The 16,525-nt window shown below is 45.5% G+C and overlaps 2 protein-coding genes across 2 annotated transcripts; one reads left to right on the top strand and one right to left on the bottom strand.

The window, feature by feature from the left end:
• Positions 1-78: 78 nt before the first annotated feature.
• Positions 79-8,854, bottom strand: scpep1 (serine carboxypeptidase 1). Its single transcript, XM_084462479.1, has 13 exons — positions 8,739-8,854; positions 8,224-8,360; positions 7,145-7,234; positions 6,240-6,395; positions 6,014-6,088; positions 5,730-5,802; positions 5,551-5,588; positions 4,848-4,976; positions 2,652-2,736; positions 1,795-1,908; positions 1,220-1,357; positions 683-846; positions 79-474 (listed from the first exon to the last, which is right to left on the bottom strand). The coding sequence occupies exons 1-13, from the start codon at positions 8,797-8,799 to the stop codon at positions 412-414; spliced, it is 1,323 nt and encodes a 440-aa protein (XP_084318605.1). The 5' UTR covers positions 8,800-8,854; the 3' UTR covers positions 79-411.
• A 540-nt stretch (positions 8,855-9,394) lies between these two features.
• coil (coilin p80) lies at positions 9,395-16,122 on the top strand (the record flags this gene model as incomplete). Its single annotated transcript, XM_084462472.1, has 7 exons — positions 9,395-9,639; positions 11,510-12,620; positions 12,880-12,960; positions 13,406-13,453; positions 13,824-13,893; positions 14,749-14,837; positions 15,544-16,122. The coding sequence occupies 7 exons, from the start codon at positions 9,395-9,397 to the stop codon at positions 15,589-15,591; spliced, it is 1,692 nt and encodes a 563-aa protein (XP_084318598.1). The 3' UTR covers positions 15,592-16,122.
• Positions 16,123-16,525: the final 403 nt, after the last annotated feature.

Below are 16,525 nucleotides of genomic sequence, written 5' to 3'. Positions count from 1 at the left end.
AACGAAAAGCAGGAACACTTAGAAAAAAAGTTTTTTTTTATTATTCTTGTTTAAATTTACCAACAATCATCAATATCATAAGAATCAACAGAAGCATGGGTGTCCCATGTAAGAATATCATAAGAATCAACAGAAGCATGAGTGTCCCATGTAAGAATATCATAAGAATCAACACAAGCATGGGCGTCCCATGTAAGAATATCATAAGAATCAACAGAAGCATGGGCGTCCCATGAGAGACGCAGCGTTACACATAAAAGACCACAGATTCCACCATGAGCGTGTTGGATTGAACAGAGTTCAGTGGAAGTGGGTGTTTGGTGATTCTAGTTGATTGTCTAGAAACAGACCGAGCCATTCCAGCTGGCATCAGTGTGTGTGTGTGTGTGTGTGTGTGTGTGTGTGTGTGGTTCAGTCCCTCTGGGTCACCATCTTCAGCATCTTCAAGGCCATGGGTCCCTGGTCAGAGGGGATCTGTCGCAGGAGAAAGTATTATGGGATGGAGCCATCTGATGTAGAAATGGATCCTGACAATGTCTGTATACTCAGAGGAATGACTAAAAACTTACAAAAATCAATAAAAAAAAAAAACAGATGAGAGCTAAAGACACTATGGCTCTGTGGTGGTTTGACATGCAGAATTGTATCTTAGTGCAAGTTTGCTTTGCGCAGAGGGGCTCACCATGTGGCCCGCCTTCAGGATCCAGTAGAAGGCAAAGTTCTTGTAGGTCTTGTAGAAGGCGCCGGTCACGCCGGGGAGGGCGGGGTCATCCACCGCTGTCCATCTCACCTTGTTGAAGCTCGGTAGGCCCGCCCACTTCAGCTGCTTCACCCACTGCTCCTGACCTGCGTCAATCACAACACGCGGCCAATCGGGGATCAGTCTGTGAGTAACTCACTCAATTCCTCCCTCCGTTCTAGGTGTTCGTGGGCCAAGAGATATATTTCATACAACTGCTTGTATGACAGTATCATCTATTCTAAAAATGATCTTTCTGTATTGAAGCTGAATGGATCAGGGCTGCGTTTCCCAAAAGCTTCTTTCGTTAAGAGGCTCTTGGGCCATTCATTTAGAGCGTTCTGATTGGTCAACTGGTCTGGGCAAGCTCTCTGATTGGTCAACTGAATGGGCTAAAGAGCCTCTTAACGAGAGAAGCGTTTGGGAAACCTGGCCCTGAATAGTGGAAGTGAAGAGTGATCCGCTGGCGGGCGTCGGTACCCATGGTGTCCACTATGAGGTCCAGCTGTCCGTTGTAGACGGTGACGTTGACGCCGGCGTCCAGGAGCCGGTCCACCACGTCCACCACCGGCTTCATGAAGTCCCCCGCCATGCTGCTGAACACCTGCTCTGCCTGGCCTGGAGGGAGGGAAAGACTCAACGTTATTTACTTCATGTTTTTAGAAAATTGCTACACCAAAATGAAACAAAAAAAGCGATCATAACTCCTCTTAGTATGTGTAGGGGCGGCTGTGGCTCAGTGGTAGAGCGGTCGTCCAATGATCGTAGGGTCGGCGGTTCGAATCCCACCTCCTCCTGTCCACATGTCAAAGTGTCCTTGGGCAAGACACTGAACCCCAAATTGCTCCCAATGAGCAGGTTAGCACCTTGCATGGCAGCTACCGCCATTGGTGTGTGAATGGGTGAATGAGAGGCCATTGTAAAGCGCTTTGGATAAAAAGCGCTATATAAGTGCCGTCCATTTACCATGTATGTTTTAGCTTTTCTCACTGCAATTTCTCCTTAGTATGTGCATGTTTCATTTAACTGCCGCTGTCCAAACCAGCCGGTGTTACCTCCCCAGGTGACGTTCTGAGGGATGATGCCCAGCTTCTTCCTGATTGGCCCGTTCATCAGCTGAGAGAGAGACTGGCGCTGGAGTGGGTGGATGTGGCGAAGCATCAACTGAGCTGGAGAGAACAACAGTAAACACCAACGGTTTCATGAACAGAAAGGAGAGACTCTGTATCCCTCCTGGTCCAGTCAGCACTAGCATAGCGTAGCATATGCACTAGCGTAGCGTAGCTTTAGCGCTTGGTTGGCTCACTTGAAACTGATAGGTTTAGGGCGCACGCTTCGCGGCTACAGGACCTAAACATGAGCTGAAGTGTGTGTGTGTGTGTGTGTGTGTGTGTGCGCACGCATCTGTGTGTGTGTTACAGAACTCACAGAGGAACCCTTCTAAACATGAGCTGAAGTGTAACAGAACTCACAGAGGAACCCTTCTAAACATGAGCTGAAGTGTAACAGAACTCACAGAGGAACCCTTCTAAACATGAGCTGAAGTGTAACAGAACTCACAGAGGAACCCTTCTAAACATGAGCTGAAGTGTAACAGAACTCACAGAGGAACCCTTCTAAACATGAGCTGAAGTGTTACAGAACTCACAGAGGAACCCTTCTAAACATGAGCTGAAGTGTAACAGAACTCACAGAGGAACCCTTCTAAACATGAGCTGAAGTGTAACAGAACTCACAGAGGAACCCTTCTAAACATGAGCTGAAGTGTTACAGAACTCACAGAGGAACCCTTCTAAACATGAGCTGAAGTGTTACAGAACTCACAGAGGAACCCTTCTAAACATGAGCTGAAGTGTTACAGAACTCACAGAGGAACCCTTCTAAACATGAGCTGAAGTGTAACAGAACTCACAGAGGAACCCTTCTCCTGCCACGGAGCTCATCTTCTCATCAGGCTCCTGGGTGAGGATGTTGTAGAAATTGACTCCGTTTGTGTTCTAAAAATCAAAAGACATTGAAAGACGTGTTAGTTTACATCTCTGCCGAGGGTAAAACTATACCGCCCATTCACAACATGCACCTAACATGGCACAATCAGGTCAAATTGACTGTACTCAATTATACCATCTGTGGGACTTTTATCAAACGAGTAGTGATTAGTCAACCCATTGTTAAATAACAAACTACTAAGCTATCCCATAGGAATGAGCCCTATAACCATACCAGCTGGGCAAGAAGACTTTGCCATCTACCTAACCCAGCCCTAATGATATTGTCCTGCTGTTTGCTGTGCAACATATCAACTGACCAGTTGTTAAATGTATTTCATAACTGGTTATTCTAGCCAGCAGTCTCAAATTAATGTGACGCTTGTTTGGCTGTCTGGCACAATACGGTTAGCGGCATTAGCTAGTCACAAGACAGGCCCAGTCAGCTGACGTAGCATAGCTTTAGATTACAAGTTTGCTTGCTGTGAATAGTCTATGTATGTTGGTTCACCCGTCAACACAACAGAAATGTTAGCCAATTAGTAGCCTAGTAACTGTACCTTGCAGGCTAGAGATCGGCCCTAGAGGCCCTCAAATCATTTCACAGCTTGTTTTGTTTGATGCACAACAAGCAGATTCACGGAGAGAGCTCTTTTCAAGCCCTGTTCATTCACTTGTGCGTTCACTGTGTATGAGCAACCAAGCCTGATCTGATTCACACTGCGTCAGGGCTGATATTCATTGTAAACATGTTGTCCGTCCTATGATCCACAAAGGCTGATATTTTGTTAAGCACTGAACCGTCAAAGTGTCGGGTGGCTTCCAAAACATTCACGCCAAATGAAAAATATACCAGCATCTGGCACTTGGAGGGTGTTAATTACGAACCATGAGTATGACTGACCTGCTCCACCACCTCCTCTGTGACTCACCACAGCTCTGTGTTCAGTAGTACAACTAGCTCTGTGTTCAGTAGTATAACTAGCTCTGTGTTCAGTAGTATAACTAGCTCTGTGTTCAGTAGTATAACTAGCTCTGTGTTCAGTAGTATAACTAGCTCTGTGTTCAGTAGTATAACTAGCTCTGTGTTCAGTAGTATAACTACAGCTCTGTGTTCAGTAGTATAACTACAGCTCTGTGTTCAGTAGTATAACTAGCTCTGTGTTCAGTAGTATAACTACAGCTCTGTGTTCAGTAGTATAACTAGCTGTGTGTTCAGTAGTATAACTAGCTCTGTGTTCAGTAGTATAACTAGCTCTGTGTTCAGTAGTATAACTAGCTCTGTGTTCAGTAGTATAACTAGCTCTGTGTTCAGTAGTATAACCACAGCTGTGTGTTCAGTAGTATAACCACAGCTGTGTGTTCAGTAGTATAACTACAGCTCTGTGTTCAGTAGTATAACTAGCCCCTTGTTCAGTAGTATAACTAGCTCTGTGTTCAGTAGTATAACTCGCTCTGTGTTCAGTAGTATAACTACAGCTCTGTGTTCAGTAGTATAACTCGCTCTGTGTTCAGTAGTATAACTACAGCTGTGTGTTCAGTAGTATAACTAGCCCCTTGTTCAGTAGTATAACTAGCTCTGTGTTCAGTAGTATAACTCGCTCTGTGTTCAGTAGTATAACTACAGCTCTGTGTTCAGTAGTATAACTCGCTCTGTGTTCAGTAGTATAACTACAGCTCTGTGTTCAGTAGTATAACTACAGCTCTGTGTTCAGTAGTATAACTAGCTCCGTGTTCAGTAGTGTAACTAGCTCTGTGTTCAGTAGTATAACCACAGCTCTGTGTTCAGTAGTATAACTCGCTCTGTGTTCAGTAGTATAACTACAGCTCTGTGTTCAGTAGTATAACTAGCTCTGTGTTCAGTAGTATAACTACAGCTCTGTGTTCAGTAGTATAACTAGCTCTGTGTTCAGTAGTATAACTAGCTCTGTGTTCAGTAGTATAACTAGCTCCGTGTTCAGTAGTGTAACTAGCTCTGTGTTCAGTAGTATAACTACAGCTCTGTGTTCAGTAGTATAACTAGCTCTGTGTTCAGTAGTGTAACTAGCTCTGTGTTCAGTAGTATAACTAGCTCTGTGTTCAGTAGTGTAACTAGCTCTGTGTTCAGTAGTGTAACTGACCTGCTCCACCACGTCCTCGGTGACGGACCACAGCTCGGTGGCCCTCTGGTAGAGGCCCTGCTCCATGGCCTGCTTCACCGCCGCCGCGGCGCCGCTCACCTCCGCCAGGCCGTAGTCATCCAGCAGGGACTGGGCAGTGAGGAAGATCACAACTACATTACCCAGCATAACCCATCCAGCAGGGACTGGGCAGTGAGGAAGATCACAACTACATTACCCAGCATAACCCATCCAGCAGGGACTGGGCGGTGAGGAAGATCACAACTACATTACCCAGCATAACCCAGAACACCATGACATCAAACTGTCGTAAAGAGGGAGTAGTAGCTAGCTACACCACTGCATTCTTCACCTCCACCAGCAGGGAGCCACTGAGCATTTCAAACGTCACAATCAATCAATCAATCAATCAATCAATCAATCAATCCTTTATTTGTAGAGCGCATTTCATACCTAGAGGCAACACAATGCGCTTTACAGAGAACAAGGGAGGTGGGCATACGACCCACTCTCTACACACTAGTGTGTGTGTTACTCACCATACGACCCACCTCTACACACTAGTGTGTGTGTTACTCACCATACGACCCACCTCTACACACTAGTGTGTGTGTTACTCACCATACGACCCACCTCTACACACTAGTGTGTGTGTTACTCACCATACGACCCACCTCTACACACTAGTGTGTGTGTTACTCACCATGGTGTAAAGATAAGGACCCCAGGTCATAACAGAATCTGTACATAAGAGAGAGGGGAAAGTTGTTGCTCTGATGTTCTGTCCTGGATGTTCTAGGACATGTCTGATGTTCTGAACGGTCAGAGGTTCTAAGAGGGTTCTGTGGTGTTCAGGAGTATAGTATTCTCAGCAGTACTGACCCAGTGGAGATATCCAGGAGTCCCCGAGCGCCACACCAGCAAAGCTGCATTTTATCGTCCCTTTTTGGATGGCCTGGAGAGACAGAGCGCGTTAGCGTGACACACAGGGAGCTGAACGAGTGTGGGTTGAGATTTCAGGAAGTGAAAATGTATTTTGGCATCACTGTCTTCTCGTTCCTCCTCTCTAGTTCCCCTGCGTTTCACGGGAGACGTCTCTTGGTCTTGAGACACTTCATTGTTACATGTTTGAGACGTTTGAGAAAGACCAGACGGCAGGATGGTACCTTGGTGAGTTCAAGAGAGATGGCCGCCGCCATCTTTCCGCCGTAGGACTCAGAGAAGATGTAGAAGGGGACAGCCTACAGAAAAGCAGGGTCAGGGTGATGGCTCAGCGCAACATTCAACTTTGAGTCAACATTTAAAATGAACAAGCCAAATGAAGGCTCTGGTCAAAGACATCCTTCTTTCTCATTTATATTAACTAAAACTATACACTCCTAACCGACCGACCTGGAAGTCTTTCCTCTTGGTGAAGAAGTGTTTCAGCAAGACCATCATGTCTGAGGCCACCGTCGCCACGTCTGTGGCGTAGGAGTCGGGTTTGTCTGTGTAACTGAAGCCGGTCCCCACAGGGTTATCCACGAACAGCACACTGGATGCCTGGACCTGCACAGTGGAGGAGAAAACACAGATAAACAAACAGATAAACAAACCTGCACAGTGGAGGAGAAAACACAGATAAACAAACCAAAACACACAGACTTTTAACTCCCTTCAATGATAGGATGTCAAAAAACATGTGCAACACATGCCCTAGACTTCACTACAGGGTATTCTGTGTCTAGACCAGGGTTATAATAGTTTTGCTTTTTTCATTAGTTTTTATTTTTAGATCGTTTTAACGTTTTGTGTTCAATTTCAGTTTAGTTTTAATTCGTTTTTAAAGCAGATTTGTTAGTTTATTTTTTATTTTTTGATAATGCTTAGTTTTAGTTTAGTTTTTATTAGTTTCAGTATTAGTTTGTTTTTTTTCTGCGCTAGCCTCGTGAGACCATCCTGATCTCGTGAGCTCATGTTGTTTCACTCCGTGTGAAACAAACCATCTGGAGCACGTCAGGTTACTTCTGCGCCGGAGCACAGCTAAAGAACATGGAGGATAGATTTCATATCCACCCAAAATACTAGGGTTATGTATGAAATGAAAAAGACTAAAACTAAGGACATTTTCTCTACAATTTTAGTTTATTTTAGTTAGTTTTGGAAACACACAATACAGTTTTAGTTAGTTATCGTTTTTTGTAAAGCCTATTTTTTATTTTAGTTAACTAAAATGTTTTTTCACAACTTGTTTTCGTTTTTTAGTTAGTTTTCGTTAACTATAAAAACCTCGGTCTAGACAGAGCGGCTGCTGTTACCCAGGTGTTTTTTCGGGGCTCCTGATCCCTGTCCAAAGGGCCGATCTCTTCAAAGTTCCCAAAGCCACTGCCCGACCCTCCTGGCCCCCCCTAGGGAACACACACATACACATAACACACCCTATAACACACCCTAGGGAACACACACACACATAACACACCCTATAACACACCCTAGGGAACAGACACACACATTACACACCCTAGAGAACACACACACATAACACACCCTAGGGAACACACACACATCACCCTAGGGAACAGACACACACATCACCCTAGAGAACACACACACATTACACACCCTAGGGAACACACACACATTACACACCCTAGGGAACACACACACACATCACCCTAGGGAACACACACACACATTACACACCCTATAACACACCCTAGGGAACACACACACACATTACACACCCTAGGGAACACACACACATTACACACCCTAGGGAACACACACACACATTACACACCCTATAACACACCCTAGGGAACACACACACACAACACACCCTAGGGAACACACACACACATTACACACCCTAGGGAACACACACACACAACACACCCTAGGGAACACACACACACATTACACACCCTAGGGAACAGACACACATCACCCTAGGGAACACACACACACATTACACACCCTAGGGAACACACACACATAACACACCCTAGGGAACAGACACACACATAACACACCCTAGGGAACAGACACGCACAACACACCCTAGGGAACACACACACACATAACACACCCTAGGGAACACACACACACAACACACCCTAGGGAACAGACACACACATGACACACCCTAGGGAACAGACACACACATAACACACCCTAGGGAACACACACACATAACACACCCTAGGGAACAGACACACACATAACACACCCTAGGGAACACACACACATAACACACCCTAGGGAACACACACACACATAACACACCCTAGGGAACACACACACATAACACACCCTAGGGAACACACACACACATAACACCTTCGTCTTGCCGGGTCAAAGCTGATGCTATAGGGTCAAGTTGAGGTAAGTGACCCACCTGTAACCACATGACCAGAGGCAGCTCGGTGGGGCCCCCAGACCCGTCAGCGTAGTAAAGCCACCAGAACATGTGGGCTCCGTCACGCACGTCCACGTAGCCCCACTTCTCCGTGGCCTGAACCGGATGAGACAGCCCTGCGTGGAAGATGATTATTATAATCATAATAAATTAAAATAATTAACATTATTTTTGAATGACTGCTGAACTTCAGGTAGACGCAAGTCAGCCAGGGGATGATGATATGTTTCGCTTTCACATTCAGACACAGACAAATGTAAAGTTAGGTCTGTTAAAACGAGTGTAGAAGTAAATATGGTTATATTTTTACACTTTTTACACTTTTAGCAGAACACGACTGGCTCACGTCAACGTTACATGTCTAGATAATGAGCACGTAAAACAAGGGCTGGGCCTCAGAAGTGACCAAACAACACAGCTAACCCATCAGGCTAACAGATTACTGCTTTCTCCCTTAATATAATAAATGATGTGATGAATAAATCACATATTACCAGCATCAATGGCCAAGAAGAGAAAGACAGCTCTGCACAAGCCCATTTTCGGCGTCCCCATTGTCCCAGAGTTATTAACTTTGCTCGCTGCCAGATGGGAACTCAGTCACATGATCACATGATCACACCCAGCTGACCAACACACCGGATATTAAACTCAGTCACATGATCAAACCCAGCTGACCAACACAATTTATTAATTTTATCTATTTATTTATTTAAAAACAAGGTTTTTCCGAATAGTTTTTTTTCTCTTTTGTCCTACAGAAGAACGCAACAAAGCTTAATCCCGCCCATTCAGGTTGCAATGGCATAAAAAGCAAAAAGCATAATAACAAAAAGTAGTAAATCACACAGTAGTCTGGAATACATTTCAAAATAAAAGTCCCACATGGGTAACTATGCCGTCAGAGTGGTGAGCAAACCGATGCATAATAACAGGCTATACTGTTATTAAATATCCTACCTACTAGCCTACATAGACATATATACCTATATAATGTAGGAGCCGATGGAGGGTGTAGTAGCCTGGTTCAGTAAATGTGCTTTAATCCCCCTCCAAACCAGCAGAGGGCGGTAGCTGGAACAAGAGACTGGTAGTTTCTACCGACCCCAGGTCTGTTATAATACCTCCATGCTCTTCACATCAAGCAGCCATGGCTTCCTCCAGTAACTCAATCCGAGTCAGACTGCTGTTTGATTACCCCCCCCCCGCCGGACCGGACCGCAGGTGCTGGATGCTGGTGGATCTCCGGACCTGCCGGGTGGTCCTGGACCTGGTCAGCATCATCAGAGAGAGGTTCGGCTTCAGCCGGAGGAACATGTTGAGTCTGTTCATAGAGGACTGCTTCCTGCCCCCCACTGAGAGCGTGTGCGTGGTGCGGGACAACGACAGCGTCAGGTACGTGAGTGAGTGAGTGAGTGAGTGAGTGAGTGAGTGAGTAAGTAAGTAAGTAAGTACGTGACCAGACTCATCCAGCAGACAGTCAATCCTCAATCTATGCTTTGGTAACGTGAGCTTCACGGTAATCATGTCATGTCGCTAACCCTTTTAAAGTCGCACAGAAACCTTCACTGGCTGATAGAACTGATAGGGTCACTCATTCACTGGCTGATAGAACTGATAGGGTCACTCATTCCCTGGCTGATAGAACTGATAGGGTCACTCATTCACTGGCTGATAGAACTGGACAGGGTCACTCATTCACTGGCTGATAGAACTGGACAGGGTCACTCATTCACTGGCTGATAGAACTGGACAGGGTCACTCATTCACTGAACTGGACAGGGTCACTCATTCACTGGCTGATAGAACTGGACAGGGTCACTCATTCACTGAACTGGACAGGGTCACTCATTCACTGACTGATAGAACTGGACAGGGTCACTCATTCACTGGCTGATAGAACTGATAGGGTCACTCATTCACTGGCTGATAGAACTGGACAGGGTCACTCATTCACTGGCTGATAGAACTGGACAGGGTCACTCATTCACTGAACTGGACAGGGTCACTCATTCACTGGCTGATAGAACTGGACAGGGTCACTCATTCACTGGCTGATAGAACTGATAGGGTCACTCATTCACTGGCTGATAGAACTGGACAGGGTCACTCATTCACTGGCTGATAGAACTGATAGGGTCACTCATTCACTGGCTGATAGAACTGGATAGGGTCACTCATTCACTGGCTGATAGAACTGATAGGGTCACTCATTCACTGGCTGATAGAACTGGACAGGGTCACTCATTCACTGGCTGATAGAACTGGATAGGGTCACTCATTCACTGGCTGATAGAACTGGATAGGGTCACTCATTCACTGGCTGATAGAACTGATAGGGTCACTCATTCACTGGCTGATAGAACTGATAGGGTCACTCATTCACTGGCTGATAGAACTGGATAGGGTCACTCATTCACTGGCTGATAGAACTGGACAGGGTCACTCATTCACTGGCTGATAGAACTGATAGGGTCACTCATTCACTGGCTGATAGAACTGGACAGGGTCACTCATTCACTGGCTGATAGAACTGGACAGGGTCACTCATTCACTGGCTGATAGAACTGGACTGGGTCACTCATTCACTGAACTGGACAGGGTCACTCATTCACTGGCTGATAGAACTGGACTGGGTCACTCATTCACTGGTTGCTCGAACAAGCGAAGCCCTATTGAACCGCGCCATCTTTGAAAAAAACGCGTCACTGATACCTTTGACATGCGCAGTGAAAGGTATGAATGACGCGTTCTTGTAGTCCACGAGCAGATTGCGTTCATGGCTCTCATGTACACACCAATATCCGCCAGTCATTAAATACATGTTTTTATTAGTCTATACACACCAATACCGAATTTTTACCGAACATTGACAAGTGGGCGGGTTTTAAGAACTTTAGACAGATTTGATAGAAGGATAGCGTTGATTGACGGGTGGATGTCGTGAGATTATTGGCCTAAAATCTAAGGTACCTGTTGTCGTCATTGCATGTGACCTACCGTTTTCCTGGAAGTAAGAAATTATATACTTTGATATAAGATTACAACAAAAGTAGAATTTTGTAAAAATTGGCATACATCGTTGAATAGGTGAACACTATGACCAATTATGTGAACCAGAATGGGACAGAATGCTTTTTTCATTTCTGTGCGACTTTAAACTGACATAAGCTCACACAATGATAGCCTTCATGGCACCCCAAGTTATTAAAACCACAAACCGCTGCCAAAAGTATTTGAACATCTCTGTTCTTACATGTGACAGAGTGAAGGTGGGCAGCCTGAACGGTCTGGAAGCCAACCATCCCTCACCTGGAAACGTGAAGAAGAGGGGGAGAGAGACTGAGGAGGAAGGACCAGCAGAAAATGGCTGCAGTGTGGAGTGGAAAAAAAAGAAGAGAAAGAGTAAGAAGGAGGCGAGCCAGGAGAGGGAGTCCGAGCAGACAGTGGACAAAGACGGGCATGGAGGAAAGCTGAAAAACAAGAAAGCAAAGAGGAAGAAGGAGGAAGAGGGAAAGGTTGCTACTTCCACCAAAGCTCCCTCAGACTCCATCTCCCAGCCAGAAAAAAGCTCCAAGAAGACCCCAGCAGCAGCAGCACCCACCCCAGTTTCCGTTAAGGGCAAAGCAGCGGCCAGGACACCGAAGGCCGCCCCCTCCGATTCCAGTGACAGTAGCAGTGAGGAGGAAGAGGCTCCAAAAAAGACGCCCACACCAAAACCACCCCCCAAAACACCCTCCTCTGCACTGCCAGCTGCCACAAAAGTCAACCAAAAAGCTAAAATGCCCCCTGCCAAACTACAGCCCCCTCCCTCATCCTCTTCGTCCGAAACGGACTCATCCTTGGACGAGGCGGTCCCCAGCAAAGCACCGGTCAAACCCCCGCTTAAAAACGCTCCTTTAGCCAAGCCCACAGCCAGCACTCCTAAAACCAGCTCCTCCACTTCCAAAGGGGGCGCAGAAGACAAAAACCCCCCCTCTAGAACACAAGCTCCAGATCCATCCTCTCAACCCACTAACTCTTCCCCTGCACAGAGACCAACAGCCAATGGGTCCACCCAGCCTTCGAAGAAGGTTCCAGAACAGTCCGGAAGGTCAGATTCTGACAGTACCAGTGAGGAGGAGATCAGGCTGGTTATCAAACGTCCAACCATGGGGATGGGGATGGCAGTCGCCCCTGCTTCGGCTGATCCCTCCTTGAGGGGTAGGGGGAGAGCGTGCCCTAGGGGAGGAGAGTGGGGTCGGGGGGAGGGCCGGGGAGGGGGCAGGGGTGGAGACCGAGGTGTAGGGAGGGGTTTCTATTTGAACTATGAGGAGGGGCAGCAGCAGCCATCCTTCCAGAGGGATGCACTGACAAACAACTCTGTCTTTATCCAGGCAAGTCATGTATTCCAACTCTTCAATTAATATATGTATGCGTAGCCTAAATGTGCTACTGTCTTAGATTTATATTTGTCCCCTACTTTACCGTGTATAAAACTATTAGAGGTCATCTTATTTGGCAGAATTGATGTTGTGAACTTTGCTCTAACCTTTGTCTTAATTACAAGCTGTAGTTGTGTCACTGTTTTCACCTCTTGTGGTATTTAAATAATGAATTAGAGGTGAGTGTTGGTTCCCCTCTGTGCTCCTGCAGAACCCTGCAGACCAACGGGACTACAGCACCATGCCTCTCCTTGCTGGCCCCCCCCAGCTGGGACAGAGGATCGCCTTCAAGGTACGACAGCCAGGGGGCGCTAGCAGAGCAGTAGAGTTCTCTCCTTAGTCTCTCAACTTGTTCCAGGTTGAGAACATCTTGGGTGCTCAGGTGAGGGGACTGACCTGGTCTGAGCCAGTATCTTTTGGGCGCTGAGGTAATCTTAGCCTGATGAGCTAAGGACCAGGTCACAGGGAGTTGGCCTTTGTTTAGCAGAGGGAGCAAACAGAAGCCCTCTAGTCTCTGACAAGCCTACATGAGTGTGGAACACCGAACCACCTCTGTTACATTCACAGGCTTGAATTGACCTCATAGATGGACAACAATGAAATCCCTGGTCGGCATAAGGGGGCTTCAATGGACTCAAATACTTTTTCAACTACAATTTGAATCCGCAGGCACAGCCCTTGTAGGGGTGCAGTGCCATGTGTCTGCTTGTGTGTCTCATCACCCTGTCTGTTCACAGCTGCTGGAGCTCACAGAGAACTACACGCCAGAGGTGTCGGAGTACAAAGTAAGTCCAAAATAACTGGAAGGCAGCATTTCACTCAGATGGAAGGAGCTAAAATGGCACCTGAGGTCACCCTGTATGGAGATACACAGGACTTCTAGGGATTGTGCATAAGTAATGACTTAGACTTATCATAGGTGGTTGTTGAAAGCATTATGCTATTCTACAACTTGATTGAAAATATGTTTTGAATGGCTTGCAGAATCGGTCACTTAAGTTAAAAGTAGCCTGGCAACCATCATTCCAGAATAATTGTCACTAATCTCCATGGATTGAATTATGCTACGAACAACAGCGCAAGTAAACTTCAGGAAGGGCCGCCAGTCTAAAGATGGACAGCATTGTTCTGACGTGACGTCTGTTTTCCTCTCAGGAGGGGAAGCTGATCAGTTTTGATCCGACCAGCAAACAGATCGAGCTGGAGCTGCTCTTTGCATCTCAAGGTAGCCAACCACAGCACCAAAATCATCCCTCACATGTCTGGTCTGAGATCAGATTCAACAACCCCAATAATGCTAACAGTCATTATGAGCTAACTAGTCTCAACCCAGATCCATAAGAACGATTTGGCTGATACGCTACGTAAGCTATGTAACTACATTACAGGGGTCTAGGTGTTCAAATCCTGCCAATTCATTGGTAGTGCCGGAATCCCAGTGACACCAATCAGGCGTTCTCACCCACATATATGCCCCGCCCATCTAATCTGGTCTAGCGTCTCATTTGCTGCTATGACCTGTCACTCTTTAAATTTTGACCCGTCTATACGCCCTCAGAACCCCATCTTGGGTGGTGAAGTGGCTCAGACTCTATTATGTAGTATGCAGACTCTATTATGTAGTAAGCAGACTCTATTATGTAGTATACAGACTCTATTATGTAGTATGCAGACTCTATTATGTAGTATGCAGACTCTATTATGTAGTCTGCAGACTCTATTATGTAGTATGCAGACTCTATTATGTAGTATGCAGACTCTATTATGTAGTAAGCAGACTCTATTATGTAGTATGCAGACTCTATTATGTAGTATGCAGACTCTATTATGTAGTATGCAGACTCTGTTATGTAGTATGCAGACTCTATTATGTAGTATGCGGAGCGCAGTGATTTAATGTAATATTTGAGTCGGTAGAGAGACTATAGGATAACCACCATTACCCTTGGACTTGGTCAGTAGGAAATACACCACCCCACCAGACTGACCTAGAGTTGACCAGCATGGCTGCCCCCTAGTGGAGACACAGTGGCATGTGGTCTACCCTGACGCAGGACCACTGTACCCGTCTCTCCCTCAGCCCCCGTGGAGCCTGGGAAGTTTGACCTGGTGTACCAGAACGCTGACGGATCAGAGAGCGTGGAGTACGCCGTGTCTCGAGGGTCCCGGGTGAGACAGACAAACACAGCTTCATTCATTTAGATGGCGTCATCTGAAGATCAATATTAATGCATTGCAATTGTCTTATGTACTCAAATTCCACTGTTGTGCAATTGAGATTGTATAAATGATACTTCTCCATATTGTGATGGTGCACTAGTATCATATCTTCCATTTTATAGATAGTAACAACCAATCAAATGCTTGGATACAGTATAAGGCAGCAGTGCAATTGGCACAGCTGTCTGTCATCTAAGGTCACATGAGACTAAATGAGTCAAATAAGGTCACATAAATGCTTTTGATGGTGTATGAGGGTGGGTGTTATGATGAATGTGGGTTAATCCGTGAATGTTATCGCTTGTCATGAATTTGGATCAAGCACACCATTTGCAGGGACAGTATGACTGTATGGATGAGATGAATCCCTCCGTTTGTCCTTGTCTGCATTTCTGAACGTCCCTTCCACCCTCTCTGAGTGTAGCTATTCATCTAGTGATCCTCTGTGTGATTGTGGTGAACGAGAGAAAGGTGGAATACTGTGATCCTCTGTGTGATTGTGAACGAGAGAAAGGTGGAATACTTCAGGACTTCAGGGGTTAAAAAAAAACATGTGCGGAATGCAGTTGTTGCAATCCTGTTGCCATGGGAACGTCTTTGTGACATCACTGCCGTAGTATTTGAGTGCTCTTTATTCTCCTGGTCTTTCCTGCAGGTGACGGAACGTTGGGAATCACTTTTGGAACCCAGGCTGATCATTTAGAACGTGGGCCGAAGGTTCTACTGGGTTCTGAGGAGGAACACGGATCAGCTTGTGTTGCTGGAGCTAGTTGGAGGCTATCTTATGCAAACAGTCATTGTGTAGACTCTCTGGTATCTCATGTTTGTTTTTAACTGAACTGCGTAGGCCTGAGCCATATCCTCCACAACGTGCAGGACAGCCCTGTTCTGAATCTCATCCACCCCCCCTTCTGACGTGGACACTCATTCTCTCCCGTTCATCTCTTTAAAAAAGCATTTGACCAGTGTAAGCACAGACTAAAGGTAGTTTACAAACGTAGTTACTCTACTTACATCATTCCACTTATTTGAGATGTTTTCAAGTGAATGAGGGCACTCTTCTGACGAATTGAGATCCAGCACGGGAGATTCATGGTTTCAAAAACTTGGGTTGAAACTAGTAACTGAATTCAGTTAAAGTCATGATTAAAGGCATGTTAATTAGTTGAGTTCAAGTGTTTCAGAACTCGAATGAATAATGGCCTATTTACTATTTTAATTACTTTCTATATTGTAAAAGGATGGTGGTCATCTCTGATCTGAGATGAGGGTTCATAAGTTCATTTTAATTCCTGAATAAATTTTGTTTTGTAATAGTTTTGACTGTAAATGTGAATTCAGTACTACAGTATGTCATTTGTCAACCTTTTTTTGAAATATACTTAAGATATTAACTTTGATCGTCTGTCTGTCTGTCTTTCTATCTATCTATCTATCTATCTATCTATCTATCTATCTATCTATCTATCTATCTATCTATCTATCTCTATCTATCTATCTATCTATCTATCTATCTATCTGTCCATCTATCTGTCTGTCTGTGTCCGTCTTCTAAAAATAGGCTATGTTATAGGACAATAGAACTTGCCTTGCTTACATTTTAACCCATTTTAAATGTAAACCCATCTTCTCAGTTT

Source organism: Borostomias antarcticus, assembly GCF_949987555.1.
Source record: "Borostomias antarcticus genome assembly, contig: scaffold_94, whole genome shotgun sequence".
NCBI lineage: Eukaryota > Metazoa > Chordata > Actinopteri > Stomiiformes > Stomiidae > Borostomias > Borostomias antarcticus.
This window is presented reverse-complemented; position numbering and strand designations above follow the sequence as displayed.

What these genes read in the sequence shown, in the direction of transcription:
- scpep1 (XM_084462479.1), bottom strand. Translation starts at nt 8,799, where the DNA reads ATGGGGACGCCGAAAATGGGCTTGTGCAGAGCTGTCTTTCTCTTCTTG. An exon ending in CCGAGGACGTGGTGGAGCAG is followed by an intron (nt 2,737 to 4,847) that starts GTCAGTTACACT and finishes TTTGATTTTTAG; the next exon opens with AACACAAACGGAGTCAATTT. An exon ending in TCCTGAAGGCGGGCCACATG is followed by an intron (nt 475 to 682) that starts GTGAGCCCCTCT and finishes CTCCTGCGACAG; the next exon opens with ATCCCCTCTGACCAGGGACC.